This window comes from Tachypleus tridentatus, unplaced genomic scaffold (assembly GCF_004210375.1).
Source record: "Tachypleus tridentatus isolate NWPU-2018 unplaced genomic scaffold, ASM421037v1 Hic_cluster_1, whole genome shotgun sequence".
Taxonomy (NCBI): Eukaryota; Metazoa; Arthropoda; class Merostomata; order Xiphosura; family Limulidae; genus Tachypleus; species Tachypleus tridentatus.
This window is the reverse complement of record NW_027467777.1, coordinates 24,616,882-24,639,927: the sequence shown is the minus strand read 5'-3', so window position 1 is coordinate 24,639,927 and position 23,046 is coordinate 24,616,882. Positions and strand designations below refer to the sequence as shown.

General features: G+C 33.5%; 1 protein-coding gene across 1 annotated transcript in view; it reads right to left on the bottom strand.

Moving 5' to 3' along the window:
* The window catches only part of LOC143241869 (voltage-dependent calcium channel subunit alpha-2/delta-1-like), a 67,204-nt gene extending 46,909 nt beyond the window's left edge, over window positions 1-20,295 (bottom strand). The window contains exons 1-6 of the mRNA XM_076485153.1: window positions 19,767-20,295; window positions 17,779-17,860; window positions 5,480-5,596; window positions 3,534-3,593; window positions 940-1,075; window positions 272-403 (exon numbers count right to left, since the gene is read on the bottom strand). Of these exons, the coding sequence (XP_076341268.1) occupies window positions 272-403; window positions 940-1,075; window positions 3,534-3,593; window positions 5,480-5,596; window positions 17,779-17,860; window positions 19,767-19,924 (685 nt within the window). The 5' untranslated portion in view covers window positions 19,925-20,295. The remainder of the gene's footprint in view (window positions 1-271; window positions 404-939; window positions 1,076-3,533; window positions 3,594-5,479; window positions 5,597-17,778; window positions 17,861-19,766) is intronic.
* Window positions 20,296-23,046: the final 2,751 nt, after the last annotated feature.

Below are 23,046 nucleotides of genomic sequence, written 5' to 3'. Positions count from 1 at the left end.
CATTGGGATCCTCTCATGCCTTTCATAGGTCACCATGCACAGGAAACATGTGGGTGAATGCTTAGATCCCAGAGGAGGTAAACTGAAAGAACAGAACCTTCCCTGGAAGGCCCCCTCACCATATACAGGAATCCACACAGATGGGGATAATTATGTCATGAAGCCATATTAACTAAACCTACACTTACCATACATAAATACCATTTTCACAAGATAATGTCATAAAGCCACATTAACTAAATCTACACATAGCCCTAACCAAAGATCTTACCAGGAAATGTTCTCATAAATCCAACTTGACTACCAAAGTACTGCCACATCAAATTTTTGTCTTCTTCTGCGTTCTTCCTAAAAATAGGATCTAGTGCTGCTGACCACTTTAATCCATTCAGTACTTCAGGATCTGATTTAAACGGAAGTAAGATATAAACCAATACTGTCATCATATGTACATATGTATATATCAATTACTTTAAGTTACAAAACTCTTTGTTCTGAACTTAACGTACACTTAAATTAATAATCTCTACAACATTGTAGACAACTCTTGAGGATAAAATTATATAAAAATTCTTTTAATAGCTATTTCTATCTTGGTTGGTAATACAACTTTAAACATCAGTATTCCTGTTACAGTAATGAAAGAAAGTTGTATAGTAACTGAAACTGATCAGGTTAAAACAATGAATCAAAGATTACTGCCCAATAAAGTTGGTTAGTCTTCCCAAAAAACAAAGAAAAACTTAGCTAAAATTTGTAGCCAGAAAATAAACAAAATTCTAAATAGAAATTCATGAAAAGAAGAAAGAATGTAATTTGCTTTAATATCTAAACATTATATTTAATCCTAAACATACATAATGTCCTATCTGTATGTAAGTGAGTATTTGTTAAGTGTTCTTGCCTTGATGAAATGGTCTTGTTTGAAAGGATACTTACAACCTTCATATATCTCAAGAGGGATGTGGACAGCTGAGTAACTCTTGTTAACTCCCTTTCTAAACTTTTCCTCATACACTAATCTGGGATCATTTTCAGTGAAACTTTTCATACTAAACCAATGAACATCATCTCTCTGAAAACAAAGCACTAACTTATACTGTTATCAGTACACTGACCTGTAGCATATATTTACTTACTGTAAGAAGCTGAATGTTACTCTTATTGTTTAGCAGTTTGAAAAATACAATGGATAATTTGTGTTAACTATTATCCATAAACTTATAGCAGTGTTTTATTCATTAGCAGCTGGCTGTTCACACAGTGGCAAACAAATTTAGTTCATTTATGAGTAAGTGAATACATATCTATGCTGATAACTTACTCTAGTCGGAATTAATATAAAGAATTATCAAACATGAATATTCTGAATTAATCTTGGAAAAAAATATTGGTCTAAAACACAATATTAATCTATTCTGTTCATAGGGTCTCGCTTTATCTTGTACAGTTGTTTTAGAAATTTCAACACTTGAGCTCACTTAGTAGACTTATTGTCATGAGTTTCATTTCTAAACTTTTTAATTTTGTAATCGTCTAGCAAAGCTTGTTAAACATTTTCTGACTATCTCTCTTTTACAGTATTTTATTTTTGGCTAAATTTAAACTATGTGAAGTTATTTAAGCAATTTCAAGACTAAATTTGCAACTATACACATAAATCTAAATTTGTAACAATACATATGAAACTAAATTTTTAACTATATCTATAAAAAACAAATTTTTAACTATACATATAAAAACAATTTTTTAACTAGTACAACAAGAAGCATCTTTTCTTAATTAAAAAACTGAATTAACTGAAGAATAATTTAAAAGCGAGTTCTAAAATATTAGAGATATGTTGGCTCACAAAGTAATGAGAAACATGAAAAGTTCAGAAATTTAAATTGAATGTTACTGAAGAACAAGAGAACAGGTTAAACATGAGGTCAAAAGGTTGATTAGAAATGTAAAAATTTAAAGTAAGGATTTCTTTACACACATTAAAAATAAACAAAATGTTAGGCTGTGAGCAGAACATTTGATAAAAGAAGGCTAACGAGCAAGTCAGGTTATTATATTCTTGTTTAATAATTGAAAGCTACACAATGAGCTATCTGTGTTCTATTTACCATGGGGAATCAAAATATGGATTTTATTCTTGTAAGTCTGTAAACTGTTGAACTATTCAGTTTTCTTGTTCAACTTTTCCCAATAAAGATTTAAATAATATTTCTTATTCTTAGGAAAACAAAAACAAATAACATGATACATTAACCAATTGCTACTTTGTTAACCTGAAGATGACCTAAGAAGTTCAAAATGTTGCTCTGTACTTTATTTTAATTCAAGTTTAAATAGTCGTACCAGCCGTCTTGAAAATACATTTTTACTTCGAGTGGGTTTCTCATCATCACCAATTGCTACTATTTTGTTTTTAACATTTTTGAATAATAAACAGGTGTATAAAGACAGGAATGTTATTTTCCTTTTTGAGGGAGGGAACAACAACTTTTCCAGTAATTACTATTACTTTTACACCAGTGATAGAAGACGTTTTTAAATGAGAGCTTAATAAGACATTTGAAAAAAGATAAAATTTTGTTATACCACATGGATTCACTATGAGAAAATCTTCTCTTATTAATGTTGTGACATTCTATTGAGAGGTTATAAGGATGAAGGTATGGATATGGTGTACCTGAATCTTCAAAAAGCATTTGAAAAGTTACATCAATGACATGGATAAAAAAATCTCAGTAGTTTACTAGGGTTTTGTTAGGTGTTAGAATGCTGTTGCTTTACAAAAAGGTTAGAATTATTAGTGAGATGGGCAAATAAATGACAGATGGCTTTTAACATACAATAAGTACAAAGTAATGTATGTAGAATAATACAATTTGAATTATAAATATAATTTTGATTGAAAAACAGTAACAAGGATATGTAAGAAAAGGGTCTTGAGGTCAGGGTTGATGAGTCTCTTAAAGTCATCCAAGCAATATGCTGTTATTAGCATCACAGTAAATAGGATTTTAGGTTTCATCTACAGAAATAGTGAATACAAGTCAAAGAAGGTTATAATGTTATTGTATACGTTATTGACTAATCCACATTTCAAGTAATATGTTCTGCCTTGGGTTTCTCATCTTAGTAAAGACATTGAATTGCTGGAAATGGATCAGAGGAAGGCTAGCAGAATGATATCTGGGAAGGAAAGACTGCTATATGAGGACAGGTTAAGATCCCTGAAATTGCTTTACAAGTTAGAAGGAAAATTACTGAAGTTTTTAAGAAAATTTATATTCTTCATACAACAGCTTTTTTCATATTTAATAGTGAGAACAGTAAGACTAGAGTAAAGAAATATAAATTTTGGCAGGGTAGGAGTTATTTTCAGTTGAGACAGTTTTATTTTTCTAACAGGGTGGTTGACGTTTGGAAAATGTTGCCTCCAGATGTGATGGATGTGGTGAATTTAAGATAAAGTTTGATAAATATTTCAATAATTACAAATTCTAATCAATACCTTCTTTCTTACAATTACAAACCTCTATTTCAGGATCATACGTGTAATTCTGAACAATATCTTCAGCCTCATCAACCAGTCTCTGCAAATTAAGATATGAGGCATCAAAATCTTACAGAAAGAAAATTATATGAACATATATAACAAATAACAAATATAAGACTGCCTCTAATCTTTATCAGACCTGAGAATTAAATTATATGCACATATATAATAAATAACAAATATAAGACTGTCTCTAATCTTTATCAGACTTGAGAATTAAATTATCTAAATGATCAAACAAGTTTCAGGAATATATTTAACTAGTTAGCTAATAGTCATACATTGGTTATAAGATATATGTTGATAAAGTTGGTTAAACAAAAATATTAACTATTGCTTCTCATTTAAAAGGTTTTCACCAAATTCATCCATCATATTTTTTTAAAAACTTACAGAAAGAAAATTAAATAGCATCAATTACTCATGTATAAACTAGTACAGTCAAATTTCACTTTGTATCATATGTGAGCTTGCCCTCAATCTTGATGCTGGAACTGAAATGTATGATTTTAATCACCACACAAAACTTACAATTTGTACAGTTTAAAAACCTGTGTATTGAAAAACTGAGGAGGGTTGTTCTGCACTATATTCTTACAGTTACACATCTTTACACACTATATCAGTGAGTCTTAGTAATGTACTTAAAACCATAATGTCAATATCATTTCTTCCTTAAGGAAAGAATTTCAGCAAAAATAAACCACACTTTTACATTAACATGAAAAGACTGTTATTAACATCTGGACAAAAGTTATTATAAGCTGACATTCTAACTAAAATATATAATATTGAAGCTAAATGAATAGTAGAAATTACCAATATAACATTGAGCCACATAATCTACAATTTTAAGCTAACACAATAATTGAAAATGAGATAAAAAAGAATTCTAAATCTTTACATTAATAGTACAAGAAAGTTAGATGACTTACAAGTTACAGCTATTTCACCTTACATTAATTGTACAAGAAAGTTAGATGACTTACAAGTTACAGCTATTTCACCTTACATTAATTGTACAAGAAAGTTAGATGACTTACAAGTTACAGCTATTTGACTTCACTAAGTGCTTTTCACTATACTTTTAAACTTTAATATTCATTACAAAAGCAATACAACTCTAATCATAAGAGTGAGTGAGGGATTCATATGCTACTCTGGTCTTGTTTGTCACAAGTCATCTTAGGTCAAAACGTTGTCTTCTGTGTTGTTAGTAAAAGTGTTAACACCCATACCAGCCATCCTGAAATATAAATTTTTCTTTCATTCACATTGAAAGCATTAGATTAATCAGTGAGTATGTCAAAAATTTATCATAATACAGTTTCTCTTTTGAGTTTACTGAAATATGAGTCAACCTATTTTTATATCATTTTAGTTTGTGTAGGTGAAAGTAGGTGTTCCAACTGAGATAATAACAGGGTGAGCAACAGTACAAGAAAAATGTTTTAGTGTTTAGTGTAAAACTGTTTGTTTTCACCATTAACAAAGGTTCAAAAACTAAATGATAAGAGAGGGTGGCAAAGATAAGTCTATTATAATTTTTGTGCACCAACTGATCATATGGCTCTAAAGCTATCAAAAACATACACATATTCATCATTTACAACATTTAATATAAGAATGTATATGTTTTTGATAGCTTTAGAGCCATATGATCAGTTGGTACACAAAAATTATAATAGACCTACCTTTGCCATCATCTCTTACCATTTAGTTTTTAAATCTTTTGTTAATTGTAAGCTATCAAAAACATACACGTATTTGTCATTTACAACATTTAATATTAGAATGTGAAAGAATAGTGTATCTGAAAAACACTCAGTTCTATCAGATTCATGACTCCTCAAATATTACTAATCAACTTAACATTCCTCCTTAATAATTTCTTGTGGTTTTCCAATAAACAATGGTACTTACCTGTAAAGCATCCATCTTCTTCTTCAAAGCATCTGCTAAAGATTTTGACATGCTCTCAACCAATGCTGCACCATCTAATGGAGTTAGTTTCTTCTTGGGGCTCAGTTTCATATAATTCTAAAATAAGCAAGTTTTATACTTATTTGTAGATACAACTTAAGCTGTGTAATATAACTAAGTGTTGTACATATCTGTAGATATAACTAATGTTGTATAGCACAATTAAATCTTGTATGTATTTGTACAGAAAAGTCACACTATGTATTATGATTCATTATAATTTTCCTGCACAGAAAATGAATTTCCAACAGGTATTTGCCTACTTGCTATTCTCATTCAGTGCTGCCCTTTATATGCAAACATTTTATTTATGCATGACACAAGATGGAATCGGTATATTTAAATGTGTGTCTCATGCAAATTATCATGTATGTTGGTGTCAAAGGAGACTTCCAAATGCATAGGGATTGGATGAGTTGAAATAAGGACCTTTCTAATGTAAACAACCAGGCCACAGAAAGGAGGTGGCAAGTGTGAGTGATTGACTCCTGCTTGGAAGGAGCTAAACGGAGTCATATGTCCATGTAACAATGGAATCGTAACTCCAGAACTGAAAGTGATGAACAAAAGCTCATTTGATGTGACAAAATACTTACAGATCTGAGGGAATTCTAAAGAGAGAACAGGTAGACCACCTAGAGATGGACAAATAAAGAATGAAAAAAACTGAAGTGCTAACAGAATATAAGGCTAAGCAATGGAGACATCCATTACTGGCATCATCTCAGAGTGAAAAAAAAGACTCCATGGTGAACTTGGGGTGTGTGACAGGGCAGTTGAAACAAGAAAATGATGACCAACCATAAATCTTTAATTGTCATGGGGACAACAAAAAACAGGGAAAAAAAACCCAGAGTGGGTAGTAAACAGGTTCGACTGCTTGAGGCAAAGAAAATCTTGAATTGCCTTTGACAGACACAGAAAAGTCATAAGATCTTAATGAGGAGGAAATACGATGAAGAAGGAAGGGGAAAAAAACAGGATAATGAAACCTTCCAACAGAACCTTTAGCAACTATTGATTGTCAACAAAGGGAAACCAATGAGGTAGAAACACTAACAATCAAGCTCCCACAGGACCTTAGTGCTCAGGATAGTTACTGGTAAAGGTGACAACAGGTGGTTCTCCATTGAGAATCATAAAAAAGAAGTATCCATAATTGAAGAAATTGGGAAGGGTTGGGAGAAATAGGTGGCATTTGAGGTTCCAAAGGAGACAAATGGGGAACAAACGTTGTGAGGATAGGCTGCTGTTGCGTTGAAATCACTCTTGGCTTGATACTGCCATGCCAGGAACTAGAAGATCCTAACAACAAACAAAACACAAATGTATGGCCAGAGCTGGGGATGAAGTAAGGACTAAAACATAAGAGAGAAAGTAAAGGATACTGGCAAAAATATCTCAGAATATTTGTAGAGATCTTCTTAAAACCAATATAAGGAAAAAAGGTACCAAAAAAGGGTATGTGTAAGACTAATACCAGATATGGGATCTGCCTCTCAAAGAGATAAAAACCAAACAACTGCTGATCAAAAACATGCAGCGTGTCTGATGGTAAGAGAGGGCAAACTGATTAGAAGTATACATGGGGTGCAACAAACTAATATCCTTGTGGAAATGCAAGGTTAACAAAATAACAATAACCCAAATATCAGGGGGAGAGGAAACCCAAGGTGGGAAAATAAATAAATAAAAACATGTCAAACTTGAAAGCTTTTTAAAAAAAGTGAAGGTTTGATATAAAAGTATAAAAAAAAGGGTCTCTTCTGTCATGTGAGCAAGCAATAGTACTACTGGTTAGTAGATGATAAATAATGATTCATATGAGAGACACATTGAAATATACTAATTTCAATGAGAGGGTAGAAGCAAAAGATCTGTGACATATATCACGAACACTTCTGTATAGAGGGCAGCACACAACAAAAACTATTACTGTATGGAGAGACTAGCACGTTATAGAAATCTTGTAATTATAAACAAAACTCATCCTGTGTGGTATAATTAAATCTAGTATGTTTTGTAGATACAACTTACATTGTATGGAATACTTACTTGTATGAATTTATACACAAGAGTCACACTGTGTGGTATAATTAAATCTTGTATGTACTTCTAGATACAAGTCAAGCTGTGTGGTATAATTAAATTTTGTATGCACTTGTAGATACAAGTCATGCTGGGTGGTACAATTAAATATTGTATATGCACTTACAGATACAAGTCACAGTGTGGTATAACTAAACATTTTATGTATTTGCAGATACAAATTAAGCTGTGTGGTATAACTATACACTACTGGCCAAAATCTTAAGGCCAATGAACATAAAGAAAAAATATGCATTTTGCGTTGTTAGACTCAACCACTTATTTGAGTTGAGCTTCGAAAGACGAAAATAAGAAAAATTAAAGTAAAAAACCTTTTTTCAGCATTTAATAGGGAAAATGTGAACACTATAAAATTAGCCTAAATACTAGGTGGTGAAAAGACCATACCAAAAAGAACTCCTAAAGATGGTAGGAAATGCCCAACTAGAGGTCTCAGTAGTTAGTTGCACAGCTGTTATTGTGAATAACTTCAAACATTCGCTTTGGCATGGTCGATATAAGCCTTTGCAGAAGGCTGGCTGGAATGTTATTCCAAGTGGTGAAGATGGCTTCACGAAGATCATGCACTATTTGGAATTGACATCCATTTCTATTGACTTCCCTTGCCATCTACCTCCAAACATTTTCAATGGGGTTCAGTTTGGACGAACATGCTGGATGGACCAAAGAATCACGTTATTCGCCATGAAAAAGTCCTTTGTGATGCGGGCATTGTAGATTGCAGCATTGTCCTGCTGAAAGATCCAGTCATTTCCACAAAAGCATGGGCCTTCAATCAATAAGGATGCTCTCTCCAACATGCCAATGTAGCCTGCTGCTGTTTGACATCCCTGTATAACCTGAAGCTCCATTATTCCATGGAAGGAGAAAGCACCCCAGATCATGATGGAACCTCCTCCACTGTGTCATGCAGGAAATGTCTCTGGTGGGATATCTTTATCGTGCTAGTAACGTTGGAAGTCATCTGGACTATCCAGGTTAAATTTTTTCTCATCAGAGAACAAAATCTTCTTCCAGTTTTTTACATCCCATGTTTGCTGCTTCTCAGCAAAGTTTAACTGAGTTGTTTCGTGGTGTGGAAGGAGATGTGGCCTTTGAAGACATTTACGGTTTTTAAAGCCTTTCCCTCGTAGATGCCGTCTTATTGTTCTTGAGCTGCATTCTGCATCTGTAAGGGCCTTAATATGATTCAACGATCGGATGGTGTCTTGCCGGACAACCCATCAAATCCTCCTGCTCAACGCCGGTGAAATTTTCATGGGCTGACCACATGAAATTTTTGTTCCGTATCCCTCAGGGTCTTTTAAGAAATTTGCTACAGCAGTTTTATTGCACCCAATCTCACCAGCGATGACATGTTGATAGAGACCTTGCTTTTGCAGCTCGATAATTCTGCCAAGTTCAAACTCTATTAACTTTTTAGCCCTTGCCATGTTTTTACCCAATGTAACACAGGAGATGTCAGTGGGTGATGTAGACAATGCTAATGCTTGAACACAAATGACTAAGTTTTGTTACGTGTTTACCGATTAACGCTTTGTTTCAGTATGGTCTTAAACTTTAGACCAGCTGGTATTTAGGATAAGTTTATAGTCTTCAGATTTTTCTTTTAAATGCTAACAATGTTTTTTATTTTTATTTTCCCTTTTCTTATTTTTATCTTTCAGAGCTCTACTCAAATAAGTGGTTGAGTCTAACAACGCAAAATGCATATATTTTTTTTCTATGTTCATTGGCCTTAACATTTTGACCAGCAGTGTATATAATAATGGTTTGTTAACAAAGACTAGGTTAATAAGTTATAAACATAAGTGGTTAACTTTATAGTGTAACTGAGAAATAATATATTTCTCAAGAGTTTATAATAACCAGAGCTAATCATATTATTTAATGATTTTTAATAATCAAGCCAAAGTTAATTGTACAAATTAAAAAGTTAATCATAATTAAAGGTTTACAATATGAAAGACGTGATTGGTGGGTTCAATAGAATACAACACAGTTGTAGGTTCATAATATAACACATTATCGAGAAGTTAGATACTAAATGACACATTATTTATTTATTTACATTTGTTAAAAATGTCTATATTTCACTAGACATATCTAGCATATTCAGTTATTAATTATTGTTATGTGGATTTAAATATAATTTTCTTTTCTTATTAGCAGAATAATTAGGCCTGCTTTTATGAAGAAAATGTATCGACAACTGCACTTTAAAGTGTTAGTGTTCCAATTAAGTGTGAAAATTATGACAGTTCTGACATTAAGGAAACTAACCAATAAGTTTCAACAAGATTGAAATTAGTCTTTCTCATCCTTTTTGAACAAATTGTTAGGCATAATTACTTCTTTTCAAATGTTGAAAGCATTCACAAAGTGTTTTCTTGTAGCATAGGCAATTCAGCCAACCTGCTTGTGTCCATCGATATGAATTCAACCGCTGATTTTAACGTTATAATTCCGAAGACTTACCGCTGTTTTACCAGGGAACATGAAAGAGAAGTAAAAAGTTAAGGATACCTACTTTACTAGAACAAGTCATTCTCACACAAGTAAAGGATATGAAAAGAGAAACAGAGAAAAGAGGTTAAGGAAGCTTACTTTACTAGAACAGGTCACTCTCACACAAGTAAAAATTATGAGAAGAGAAAGAGAGGTAAGAAGTTAGGGACGTCTACTCTACTAGAACAAGTCATTCTCACACAAGTAAAGGTTATGAAAAGAGAAACAGAGAAAAGAGGTTAAGGAAGCTTACTTTACTAGAACAGGTCACTCTCACACAAGTAAAGGATATGAGAAAAGAAAGAGAGGTAAGAAGTTAAGGACGCTTTCTTCACTAGAACAGGTCAGTCTCACACAATGAGAAGAGAAAGGTTAAAATACCAGCATTTTCACTTAAACCTTGCCAAAAAGAAAGAAATGAACTACAAGTCACCTTTTCTTTGATCTTTAAGCAAAAACTAAACAATTTGTAATTTTAACTCTGCTCTTTCTGGGAATAGAAACTGTATTTTTTTCGTAATAGGTTTATTTGTTTTTCAATTTCACTCAAAGCTACTCGAGGGCTATCAGCGCTAGCCGTCCTGAGTTCAGCAGTGTAAAACAAGAAGGAAGGCAGCTAGTCATCACTACCTACCGCTAACTCTTGGGCTACTCTTTTACATACGAATAGTGGGATTGACTGGAACATTAAAATGCCCCCATGGCTGAAAGGGCGAGAATGTTTGGTATGATCGGGATTTGAACCCGCGACCCTAAGATTACGAGTCGAATGCCTTAACCGACCTGGCCATGCCGGGCCTCGTAGTAGGTTCTCAGATTTATTTCAAATCTGGAAAAGGAGTAAGCACTTAAATTCTGTGATAGAAACTAAAAATATTGTATGTTCTGTAACTAAGTGCATAACCCTGTTAGACATGAATGTGTTTTAATTAATTGTTTAACTGTACTTAGGCTATGATAGAAACTAAAAATATTGTATGTTCTGTAACTAATTACATAACCCTGTTAGACATGAATGTGTTTTAATTAATTGTTTAACTGTACTTAGGCTATGAGAGAAACTAAAAATATTGTATGTCCTGTAACTAAGTACGTAACCCTGTTAGACATGAATGTGTTTTAATTAATTGTTTAACTGTATTTAGGCTATTTAAATACGTCAAACTTATTAGAAAGTAAAATACTTCACGTTTATTATCTTAAACTGTGAGAAATCAAAATAACCATTTCAACATTAAAGTAACTGTTTTATATCTCTTCTACAGTTTCAACAATTAAAGTAACCATGTTGTGTCACTTATACTGTCTCAACTCTAAAGTAACCACGTTGTGTCATTCATAAAGTTTCAACCATTAAAGTAACCACGTTGTGTCACTCCTACAGTTTCAACCACTAAAGTAACCATGTTGTGTCATTTCTACAGCTTAAACCGTTAAAGTACTTTTTATGTCACTTATACAGTTCAATCCGTTAAAGGAACCATGTTGTATCGCTTCTCCATTTTAAACCGTTAGAGTAACAATGTTGTATCTCTTCTCCAATTTGAACCAAATTAACCATGTTGTATCTCTTCTGCAGTTTAAACCATTAAAGTAGCCATGTTGTGTCACTTCTTCAGTTTAAACCGTTAAAATAACCATGTTGTGTCTCTTCTACAGTTTGAACAGTTAAAGTAACCATGTGATTTTATGTTAAAAACAATAATGAGAACTGTTTAGGACACTATAAATAGGTTTATTATCTGTATTAAAAGTAATACACTGAATGAACTGAATTCTGTTCCAAACAGATGTTTGGAGTTCTTCCACCCATGTACTCAGACATAGAAGCTTCCCAACTTTCGGTCCTGTCGTTGAGAGTACCAAACAACACGCTCGTGAATAGCCTTCCAGGGTTGTCGTCTTCATATCGTTAGCAGGACACAGAAGCCACGGCCAGTTGTACTCATGACTCTTGGCGGCCATCTGTACCGCTTACGCAAGGCCAAGAATGTGATACCTCTGTCACAGAAGTTCAAGGAGTGAAGCCAATGCCATCTAGTGATTGTGAAAGATACTATGATAATCCTTCATTCCGTCCAGGCTGACGTGTGAAGCAAACATTGAACAGTTTATATGCTCCTAATTCACAGCTGAATTTTCACTTCCTCATCAACTCGAAAAAATACTGTTAACAACAATTGTATAATATTATATTTTTGGATAATTAATTTATGTTTGTTCTACATAATGCTGAAGTTATATATTTAAAAACGGCTGGTATGGGTAGAGAAGGAACTAATAAAGGAGCAAACAACGTTTCTAGCTTCTTTGGTCATTGTCAGGTTCACAATGCTCAAGTATTATTATGACTATCAGTGTTTATGAAACAGGTAAAGATAACCCTAAGATGTAAAGACATTTCGAAGTTATACTTAGAAAGGTTCACAGCCAAGATAATTCTAGAATTGATAGTTTCCATTAAGATAATCCTATAATCGATAAAGTTTCTACTATATTGTTAGTGTTGAAACCGAATTTCGTTGTGTGAAAAATAACAAGATTGTCCGTTTTCCTTTGGGAAATGATTCGTAACTTTCAATTTTACCACACGTTTGACAGTTAGATTTTAACACTGGGCAGTCTTTAATATTTTAGTACTTCTCTCATCACAAAACTTTATGTATATGTATTTGTATGTAAATCACCATATGAACCAAAATGTATCTAATTTTAACATTCATTTCACTTAATTTCAGTTGGACTGGCCTATGGATCCGAAGATATTTGATTTGCGTCCCGCACTTTGTGACCATGGATGCGCTGTAAAAGTGAGAGCCAATCTGTATTTAAGATTATCCCTTTTGCTAATGGTGGGACCATTGGGTAGCTTCTGGTCTTTTAGTTTAAAACTAGGAAATGTTGTACATGGATGAAGTTTTAAGTAGCTATGAATGAAGTGTGATACAAACGTTTTGAGTAATGGATTTCTTGGCCTCATTGCTAACAGTTTGTACCTTAAATATACCTTTATCAGCCATTCCTACAGTTTTCCTCAGTTAATGGCTACACTGTATTTCTTGGATTATATCTCACACATAAGTTTGTGAGAAAGTGTGTTATAGGTGTAAACAGCTGTCATTTATATTTTTCACTAAAAATCAATTCTGTTCATTGTTTAACATCAACAAATTTAAATTTGGTTTTTATTCATTAAATTATTTCATGTGTATCCGTTAACACCATTTCACCTAATGTACAACTTCTAGTGTATTATACCAGAAATTTTCTATCAGTAATTCAAATGGGAACCCGGAACAAAACAGCTTATCAAATCTATCTAATTTGTGAAGTCACAACTTTTCACACTTTGGCCTACCCCAAAATATATACACTGCTGGCCAAAATCTTAAGGCCAATGAACATAAAGAAAAAATATGTATTTTGCATTGTTAGACTCCACCACTTATTTGAGTAGAGCTTCAAAAGAAGAAAATAAGAAATGGGAAAATAAAAAAAACAATTTAGCATTTAATAGGGAAAATGTGAACACTATGAAATTAGGCTAAATACCAGCTGGTTAAAAGTTTAAGACCATACCAAAAAGAAGTCTAAACAGGGTAGGAAATGTCCAACAAGAAATCTCAGTAGTGAGTTGCACGGCTGTCATGGTGAATAACTTCAATCATTCACTTTGGCATGGTCGATATAAGCGTTTGCAGAAGGCTGGCTGAAATGTTATTCCAAGTGGTGAAGATGGCTTCATGAAGATCCTGCACTGTTTGGAATTGACGTCCATTTCTATAGACTTCCCTCACCATCCACCCCCAAACATTTTCATGGGTCGGGCAAACATGCTGGATGGTCCAAAAGAATCACGTTATTTGCCATGAAAAAGTCCTTTGTCCTACAGGCATTGTGTATTGCAGCGTTGCCCTGCTGAAAGATCCAGTCATTTCCACACAAGTGAGAGCCTTCAGTCAGTAAGAACGCACTCTCCAACATGCCAATGTAGCCAGCTGCTGTTTGACGCCCCTGAGTAACCTGAAGCTCCATTGTTCCATGGAAGGAGAGAGTACCCCAGATCATGATGAAACCTTCTCCACTGTGTTGTGTAGAAAATGTCTCCGGTGGGATATCCTTATCTAGCCAGTAACGTTGGAAGTCATCTGGACCATCCAGGTTCAATTTTTTCTCATCAGAGAACAATATCTTCTTCCACCTTTCTACGTCTCATGTTTGGTGCTTCTCAGCAAAGTTTAATCGACCTGTTTTGTGGTGTGGAAGGAGGCATGGCATTTGAAGATTTTTACAGTTTTTAAAGTCTTCCTCTCATAGATGCTGTCTTATTGTTCTTGAGCTGCATTCTGCATCCGGTAAGACCTTAATCTGGTTCGACGATCGGCTGGTATCTTACCGGACAACCCGTCGAATCCTCCTGCTCAACGCTGACGAAATTTTCTTTGGCCGACCACTTAAAATTCTCGTTCCGTATCCCTCAGGGTCTTTTAAGAAATTTGCAACAGCAGTTTTACTACGCCCAATCTCACCAGCGATGGCATGTTGAGAGAGACCTTGCTTTTGCAGCTCGACAATTCTGCCACATTCAAACTCAGTCAACGTTTTCGCTTTTCCCATATTTTTACCCAATGAAACGCAGGAGATGTCAGTGGGAGATGCTGACAACGCTAATGCTTGAGCACAAATAACTAAATTTCATTACGTGTTTACCGATTAACACTTCCTTTCAGTGTGGTCTTAAACTTTTGACCAGCTAGTATTTAGGCTAATTTCATAGTGTTCATATTTACCCTATTAAATGCTAAAGAGGTTTTTTATTTTTATTTTCCCTTTTCTTATTTTCATCTTTTGTAGCTCTACTCAAATAAGCAGTTGAGTCTGACAATGCAAAATCCATATTTTTTCTTTATGTTCATTGACCTAGAGATTTTGGCCAGCAGTGTATCTTTTAGGTACTTGTAGCTACAAGTTGCACTGTGTGGTATAATGAAATCTTGAATTTACTTGTAGATACAAGTTGTGTGTTATAACTAAACTTTTTTATACTTGTAAATACAAGTCAACCTGTGTGGTATGATTAAATCTTGCACATACTTGTAGACACAATTCTAGCTGTGTGGAATAATTAGATATTGTACATACTTGCACATACAAGTTACACTGTTACGTACTTGTAGATTCAAGTAACACTGGTATAATTAAATATTGTAAGTACTTGTAGATACAACTCATACTGAATGGTATAAAAAATCTTGTATGTACTTGTAGATACAAGTAAAGCTGTATGGTATAACTATACTTTTATATAATTGTAGATACAAGTCACTCTGAGTGGTATAACTACACCTTTTATGTACTTGTAGATACAAGTCAGTCTGTGTGGTATTACTAAACCTTTCATATACCTGTAGATACAACTCAAGCTGTGTGGTATAATTAGATCTTGTAGGTACACATCAAGTCGAGTAATATTATTAAATCATGTATGCACTTGTAGATACAAGTTTAGCTGTGTATTATAATTAAATATTTTATGTATTTGTAAGATACAAGCCAAGCTGTGTGGTATAATTAAATCTTGCCTGTTATTGAAGATACAAAATAGCAGGGTGGCACATTTAAATTTTGTATGTATTTATACATAAGAGTCACACTAAGTAGTATAACTAAACCTTTTATGTATTTGTAGATACCAGTCACACTTTGTGATATAATTAAACCTTTTTGTACTTGTATATTCAAGTCAAGCTGCATGGAATAATTAAATCTTGTATGAAATTTGTAGAGACAAGTCACACTGTGTAGTATAACTAAACATTTTCGGCAGTTGTAGGTACAAGTTAAGCTGTGTAGTATAACTAAACCTTTTAAGTACTTGTAGATACAAGTCAAGTTAAGTGATATCATTAAACTTCTATGTACTTGTGGATAGAAGTGAAAATGTGTGGTATAATTAAATCTTGTATGTACTTATTGGTACAAGTGTGGTATAACTGAATATTTTATGTATTTGTAGATACAGGTCAAGCTGTGTGGTGTCATTAAATCTTGCATATACTTGTAGATACAAATCAAACTGTGTGGTATAACTACACCTTTTATTTACCTGTAGATACAATTACATAAATGTCAAGCTGTGTGGTGGAAAAAATCTTGTATGTACTATGAGATACAAGTCAAGCTGCGTGGTAAAATTAAATATTCTATGTACTTGTAGATACAAGTCAAGCTGTGTGGTATAACTAAACCTTTTATCTACTTGTGTACACAATTCAGGCTATGTGGAACAATTGAATCTTAAATGGAACTTGTAGAGACAAGTTGTATTGTGTGGTATAACTAAATCTTGTATGTACTTGTAGGTACATGTCAAGCCATGTGGTATGATTAAATCTTGTATGCACTTGTACATAAAAGTTAAACTATGTGGTACAATTCAATTCTATGTATGTATTTGTATATAAAACTTAAGCTGTGTAGTATAGTTAAATCTTGCATGAACACGTATGTACAATTCAAGCTGTGTGGTATAATTAAATCTTCTATGTACTTGTAGATACAAATTAAGCTGTGTAGTATAATGAAATATTCTAAGTACTTGTAGATACAAGTTGCACTGTGTGGTATAATTAAATCTTGTGTATATACTTGTAGATACAAGTAACACTGTTTGGTATAATTAAACCTTGTATGTGCATCTAGATACAATTCAAGCAGTGTGGTATAATTAAACCTTCTATGTACTTCTAGATACAAGTTAAGCTCAGTGGTATAATTAAATCTTGTATGTACTTGTAGATACCAATCATGCAGTGTGGTCTAATTGAATATATGTAGGTACAAGTCACACTGTGTAGTACAATTAAATCGTGTATGTACTTGTATATACAACTTACACTGTGTGGTATAACTAAACCTTTCATTTACTTGTAGATACAAGTCAATCTTTGTGGTATAACTAAACATTTTATGTACTTTAGATATAAGTCAAGCTCAGTGGTATAATTAAATCTTGTATGTATTTGTAGATACAAGTCAAGCTGTGTGGAATATTAAATATTGTATGTATTTATACACAACAGTAGTAAACCTATAATTCCTGAAAAATTTTTACTAGGCTATTCACTTTACTGCATCACTATATACAAGTCTTTCTAAAATAAAATAAACATTTTTGTTACAGTTAGAAAAAACTGTGTGAAAGACTGAATACTTACATTCATACTGTGGAAAATCAATGTTTCATTAAGGTGAAAACAGCCCTTTTCATTACTAATTTAACAAATCTTTAAGAATTAAAAACAATCTTGTCCATGATTTTATACAAAAATAGAAACTGTATATTAAAGTTAAATAAAGGATGTTATGGAATAGTGAGTATTTAAGGATATGTTAAAGAAATGTCATGAAATTGATGTCATTGGACTGAAATTGTTTCAAGTGAATGACTTGAATGATGAACATTTATATTTATTTATAAATTAATTTATAAATATTCATTAAATTGTTTAACTACTACTAGTTTCTGATAAAAATAATGTTATTTGTTGTTGAGTTTGAAGACTAATCTGCTAGAATAAATTAGTTTTTTTTCTGGTACAGATAGTGTAGACAGAACTCACCTTACTTAACATTTCAATGCCAGTTATTCTGTCAAATAACTCTGAAAAACTCTTGTCTAGCTTCATAGCCCACTGATAAACTCTGGAACAAACAAACAAAGAAAATGCAAATTTTAGTAAATTTACTCAAATACAAGTTAAAATAACAATTGACTGTATGACAGATAACAAGGATATTTATGATATTATGCTTCAAGTAATTTATTTCCATAAAGGTTCATAACAAATATTTGTTTAATTCAGTCAGGAAAATAAATTATATTTCTCTATACTGTTGCCCAGTGTAATATTAACATCATGTAAGGCTAAAACTTAATGACTCAATGCACTATCAAATGAGGCATACATGTACAATATGTAAAAATGTGTAACCTTGACCCCATGATTCAAAACAGCATTTAAAAACTGATACTCTATAACCAGGGCTTCAAAGTCTGAAACAGCTAAACTATCTTCCTAATTCAATACATATTAAACCTGTAACATTTTCATTTTGACCAACCCTGACCACTTGCAAATTGTGTATTAACAAGTTTATAACACATGCAAGTCATATTACATTTACCTCGGTAGGACTGTAATAGATGTTAAACTCTGATTTCAAAGCCATTAACTGAATGAAGGTTCAAACCTTCATATTCAACTGAAAATAGATTTACAATGGGGAAACTGAAGTTTAATAATGAATATATTTGATAAAACATACATTTTATTTACAAGTTAGAACACCTCAGAATGACTTGTTCCATCATCAGAAAAATCTAAAAATCATGTTACAAAGATGATAAAATTAAAAAATAATAAGAACCATTAATTCATTTAGTTAGTTAGAAAAGTGGTAAAAGGATGGATAAAACATTTATATATATATATATATTACACAACAGCTCTGAAAATTTAGAATAATTTTAGATCTAAAGAGCATTGTGTATTGTTAAGTGATGGGCAGTCTTCAGCTATCACTTTCTCAAACATAGAGTTTAAGGTCTGAAGATGCTATGGTGATGAGGGAGAAACCATTGAATGAGACATTGTGACTTGTGGATTCAGAATGTGTAGGAATAGATGGGTGCCCAAGTTTAAGTAGTAGATGGTTGGTTCTGTTAGATACTCCTAAATATTCATACACTCTTGTATTTTCTGTATTCTCAAGATGGTATCTCTTTTATACCATACTTAAGTTATGGAAGTTTGAAAACAATCTAAACTAGTAAATAGGAATTTTATTAAAATCAGATATCATAAATAAATTTCCTATTAACTCTAGCCCCATCTACAAGGTTCAACTTTTGTGTTACTAACCTTAGCAAATGATTTAACTTCAAAGTTTATGAAATTATTTCTGCTAGACACTAGTACATACTAAACTCTTAACTCCTACTAATTTACTAGTAAATGTGATGAACATACAATTTAATAATTTCCTGCTTTATGTTTAAGTGAAAGTCATTCAACAAAACCATGTAATCTTTTAACTTTAAAATAGCTAACCTTTGTAATAGGTTTCCTAACCTTACATCTGTCACAGCGTCAGGTATCGTCAAACTCCACTATGTATATTATTATTGTAAACTGCAGCTTGCCCCCCATTGGTACAGTGGTGTATCTGTGGGCTTAGACCGCTAAAAACCGGGTTTTGATACACGTGGTGGGGAGAACACAAACAGCCATTATGTAGCTTTGTGCTTAATTCTGAACCAACTGTAGCTTTGACTTAGGGTCTAGGTTAACCTAGGCTTGATGTTATCACATTTTCAATTTGTGATACAGGGAGACATTGATATCATTAGTACAAGGCTCTCCTGATTCATTACTTTACTGACTCACTTAGTTTATAATACATTTACAAATTACAGTAACGTACATAAATGCGTTAATCGTATGTTAGATTTGTACAGTAAAATTAAAATTCATTTAAATTCCATCTTATACGCCATACTTTTCTAAGCTTAAGCCTAAGTACAGGTGTATTATAACAAAATACTTACTCGTTTTCATCTGGAAAATCAGGAACAAGCCTTTTATTAAGAGAGCCTACTACAGTAGGAAGTATCATAATAACAACTGTTATCATTAATCCTATACCTTTAAAACACTCAATTAAACGATTACTTGTACAAGCCATGACTTCATTCACGCGACTCATAATAAACTACGATGGCGAGTCAGACTCAGAGTGACTGTGTATATGTTCTTATACTTCAGTTATACTGTTCTCCTGATGGATATCAAACCGATGTCGTTTAGGGTCAACACGTTTGTTTTGTTTTGTTTTTGAAATTCGCACAATGCTACTCGAGGGCTATCTGTGCTAGCCGTCCCTAATTTAGCAGTGTAAGACTAGAGGAAAGGCAGCTGGTCATCACCACCCACCGCCAACTCTTTTATCAACGAAGAGTAGGATTGAATGTAACATTATAACGCCCCCACGGCTGAAAGGGCGAGCATATTTGGCGCGACAGGGATGCAAACCTGCGACCCTCACATTACGAGTCGCAACACGCTTGGCCATGCCTGGCCTGGATCAACACATATATCATAAAAACCTTACTTGTGCAAATATAATTTACACAATAGTGAACTTATTTTACACGAACAGAAGTTATTGTTCATGTTTATTTATACACGTTTAAATTGTTATTCCACTCTATTTGTAGGTTAGTTAGATTACGTATACTTTCAACACTGAAATTAATCTCTCTCTCTCTGGTGTTTGGGTATATACAGTGGAGCGCCGTTAAGCCGCGGTATTTGGGGGGGTAACCTGCTTAACCGCGGCTTAAGTGGACCGCGGCTTAAACCTTTGTGACTGAAAAGCCGAAGTCGCCAACAGCTCCGCCGAGGAGCCTCATTCGGGCCATTGCGTGATCATTATAATATTAATGTATAGTCTATTCAGATACAATTGACAAGTGCCGTTTTAACACAAACGACCAATGCATTGCGATGGTTCGCTTTTCCCTTTAAAATTTCGTCTTCCCGTGTTACATGCGGGCCGCCATGTCAATATGATATGCTCACTATTAATTCAAAAACTGAAGTGATTTCTATTGGGTTTGTAGCCAGTATTTATACAATTCCATAAAAATATCGGATTATTGAATTAAAAATAATACTTTAATTATTGATCACTTTTTTCACGGATTAACTTTAATGTATGGAGAGGTGTGATTCGGTAACAATGGCGGCCTCCATAAAGCTGACATAGAGAGCGGATAAGGTAGATTAACCGTCGATTTCTATTGTAATATATTTTATTTATCTCCCAAATTAAAGCAAATCCTTTTTAAATATCCTCTTGAAGGTATAAAAACAAGTTGAGTATGAGAAACTTTAAAAAGCCAGGTAGTAGATTTAATACACCAGGACAAGACTTGCTATAGCGGCTTAAGCGATTTCGCGGTTTATTGGTTCGCGGCTTAATGGCGCTCCACTGTATATTTGTATACCCAGGAGGGTTAGGTGCACTAGACCTCTTCCTCCTTCCAGTTGGAGTGGCTTGATTAATATATTTCGAGTAAATTCTGAATGGCTGAAGTAATATAACTTTAATCTGGTCCTTTTCAGGGCAATGTTCATTTATGTTGTTTTTCCTTTTTAATAAGTCTAGAACGTAGATGGCCTGTTTTATTTTAGCATTATTTCATTATTATTTTAAATTTGATTTTATCTTAAAGATCTGATGTACAAATTTAACGGGAAAAGGTGTTTAGGTCTTCCTTCATCAGATATGCAATATCTGTCTAGTTCGCATAACAATTCATTTTTCGCCAATTTTTATCAAAATATTTAATACTATGTAGAAGTCTATCTGGTATTGTTTGTGTATTTGAGTAATTGTGCATGAACTTTGAGGAAGTGGTTTTAGGTACTCTGTATGCTGATGTAATTAATGTATTCTGTAATGTTTGGAGTTTGGTTTGTATTTGTTTTCACTTACATTGATTCATGCAGGAGCTGCATAGTCTATTACTGGTCTAATGTATGTCTTGTATATTTTAATGATGTTTTCTGGTGTTGTGGCGGTGTTTTTGGGCTTGGCATGGCCTAGCGTGTTAAGGCGTGCGCTTCGTAATCTGAAGGTCGCGGGTTCGCGCCCGAGTCGCGCCAAAACATGCTCGCCCTCCCAGCCGTGGGGGCGTTATAATGTGACGGTCAATCCCACTATTCGTTGGTAAAAGAGTAGCCCAAGAGTTGGCGGTGGGTGGTGATGACTAGCTGCCTTTCCTCTAGTTTTACACTGCTAAATTAGGGACGGCTAGCACAGATAGCCCTCGAGTAGCTTAGTGCGAAATTCCAAAACTTTCTTTCTTTCCGTTGTTTTTACCAGTTAGACTCCTAGCATAGTTTATTCTTCGCCAAATTTTAATTTTTATATTATTTACATGTTTTATCCATGTAAGTTTCGAATCATATGTTAACCCTAAAAATTTTGCATATGTAGCAGTTTCGAGAAGCTCTCCGTTCATGTAGATCTGTGGTTGAACTTTTTAATGTTTCGTTGGTTTTGAAAATATTACTAATTGTTTCTTCGCTGTATTTATTTTAATTCTATATTTTTCGCAATATTCACATAATCTATTTAGTTGTGGTTGTAAGTTAGAGGCTGCTATTTCTGGTGTATGGGCACTTTTCCAAATTGCTACATCATCAGCGAACTATGACGCGTATCCATAGTTTGGGTCTTTGAGTGGCATATTATTTACATACATGATGAAGAGAATAGGGCTAATCATCCCTCCCTGAAAGACGCCAGCTTCTGGAGTGAAGAACACCGAGAAGGTTCCCTCTACGTTTATTCTACATTTTCTATTTTCCAAAAAGTTAGATAACCAGCGAATAATTCCACGCGGTAGTCCCATTTCTTATATACGGAACCGAAGACCATTGTGCCATACTGTGTCGAATGCTTTCTCGATATCGAGGAAGCAGGCGACAGTGCATTTTTTTTTCATTAAAACTGTTTATTATTATTTCAGTTAATCTAATTAAATGATCTGTTGTTTGTCTATATTTTTTAACTCCGTTTTGTTCTTCTGGTAATTTTGAAGTAATTTCCAAAAATGTGAAGAGTCTGTTGCTTATTGTTCTTTCAAGAATTTTGCCTACACAGCTGGTCAGGCTGATCGGTCGATAACTGTTTGGTTTATTGGCTGGTTTTCCTTCTTTGTGGAATATTAAAATATTAGCTTGCTTCCAAGAAACTGGGATATATCCAGAGTATAGAGATAAATTAAATATGGCTAATAGGCGGTCAAATAATTTTGG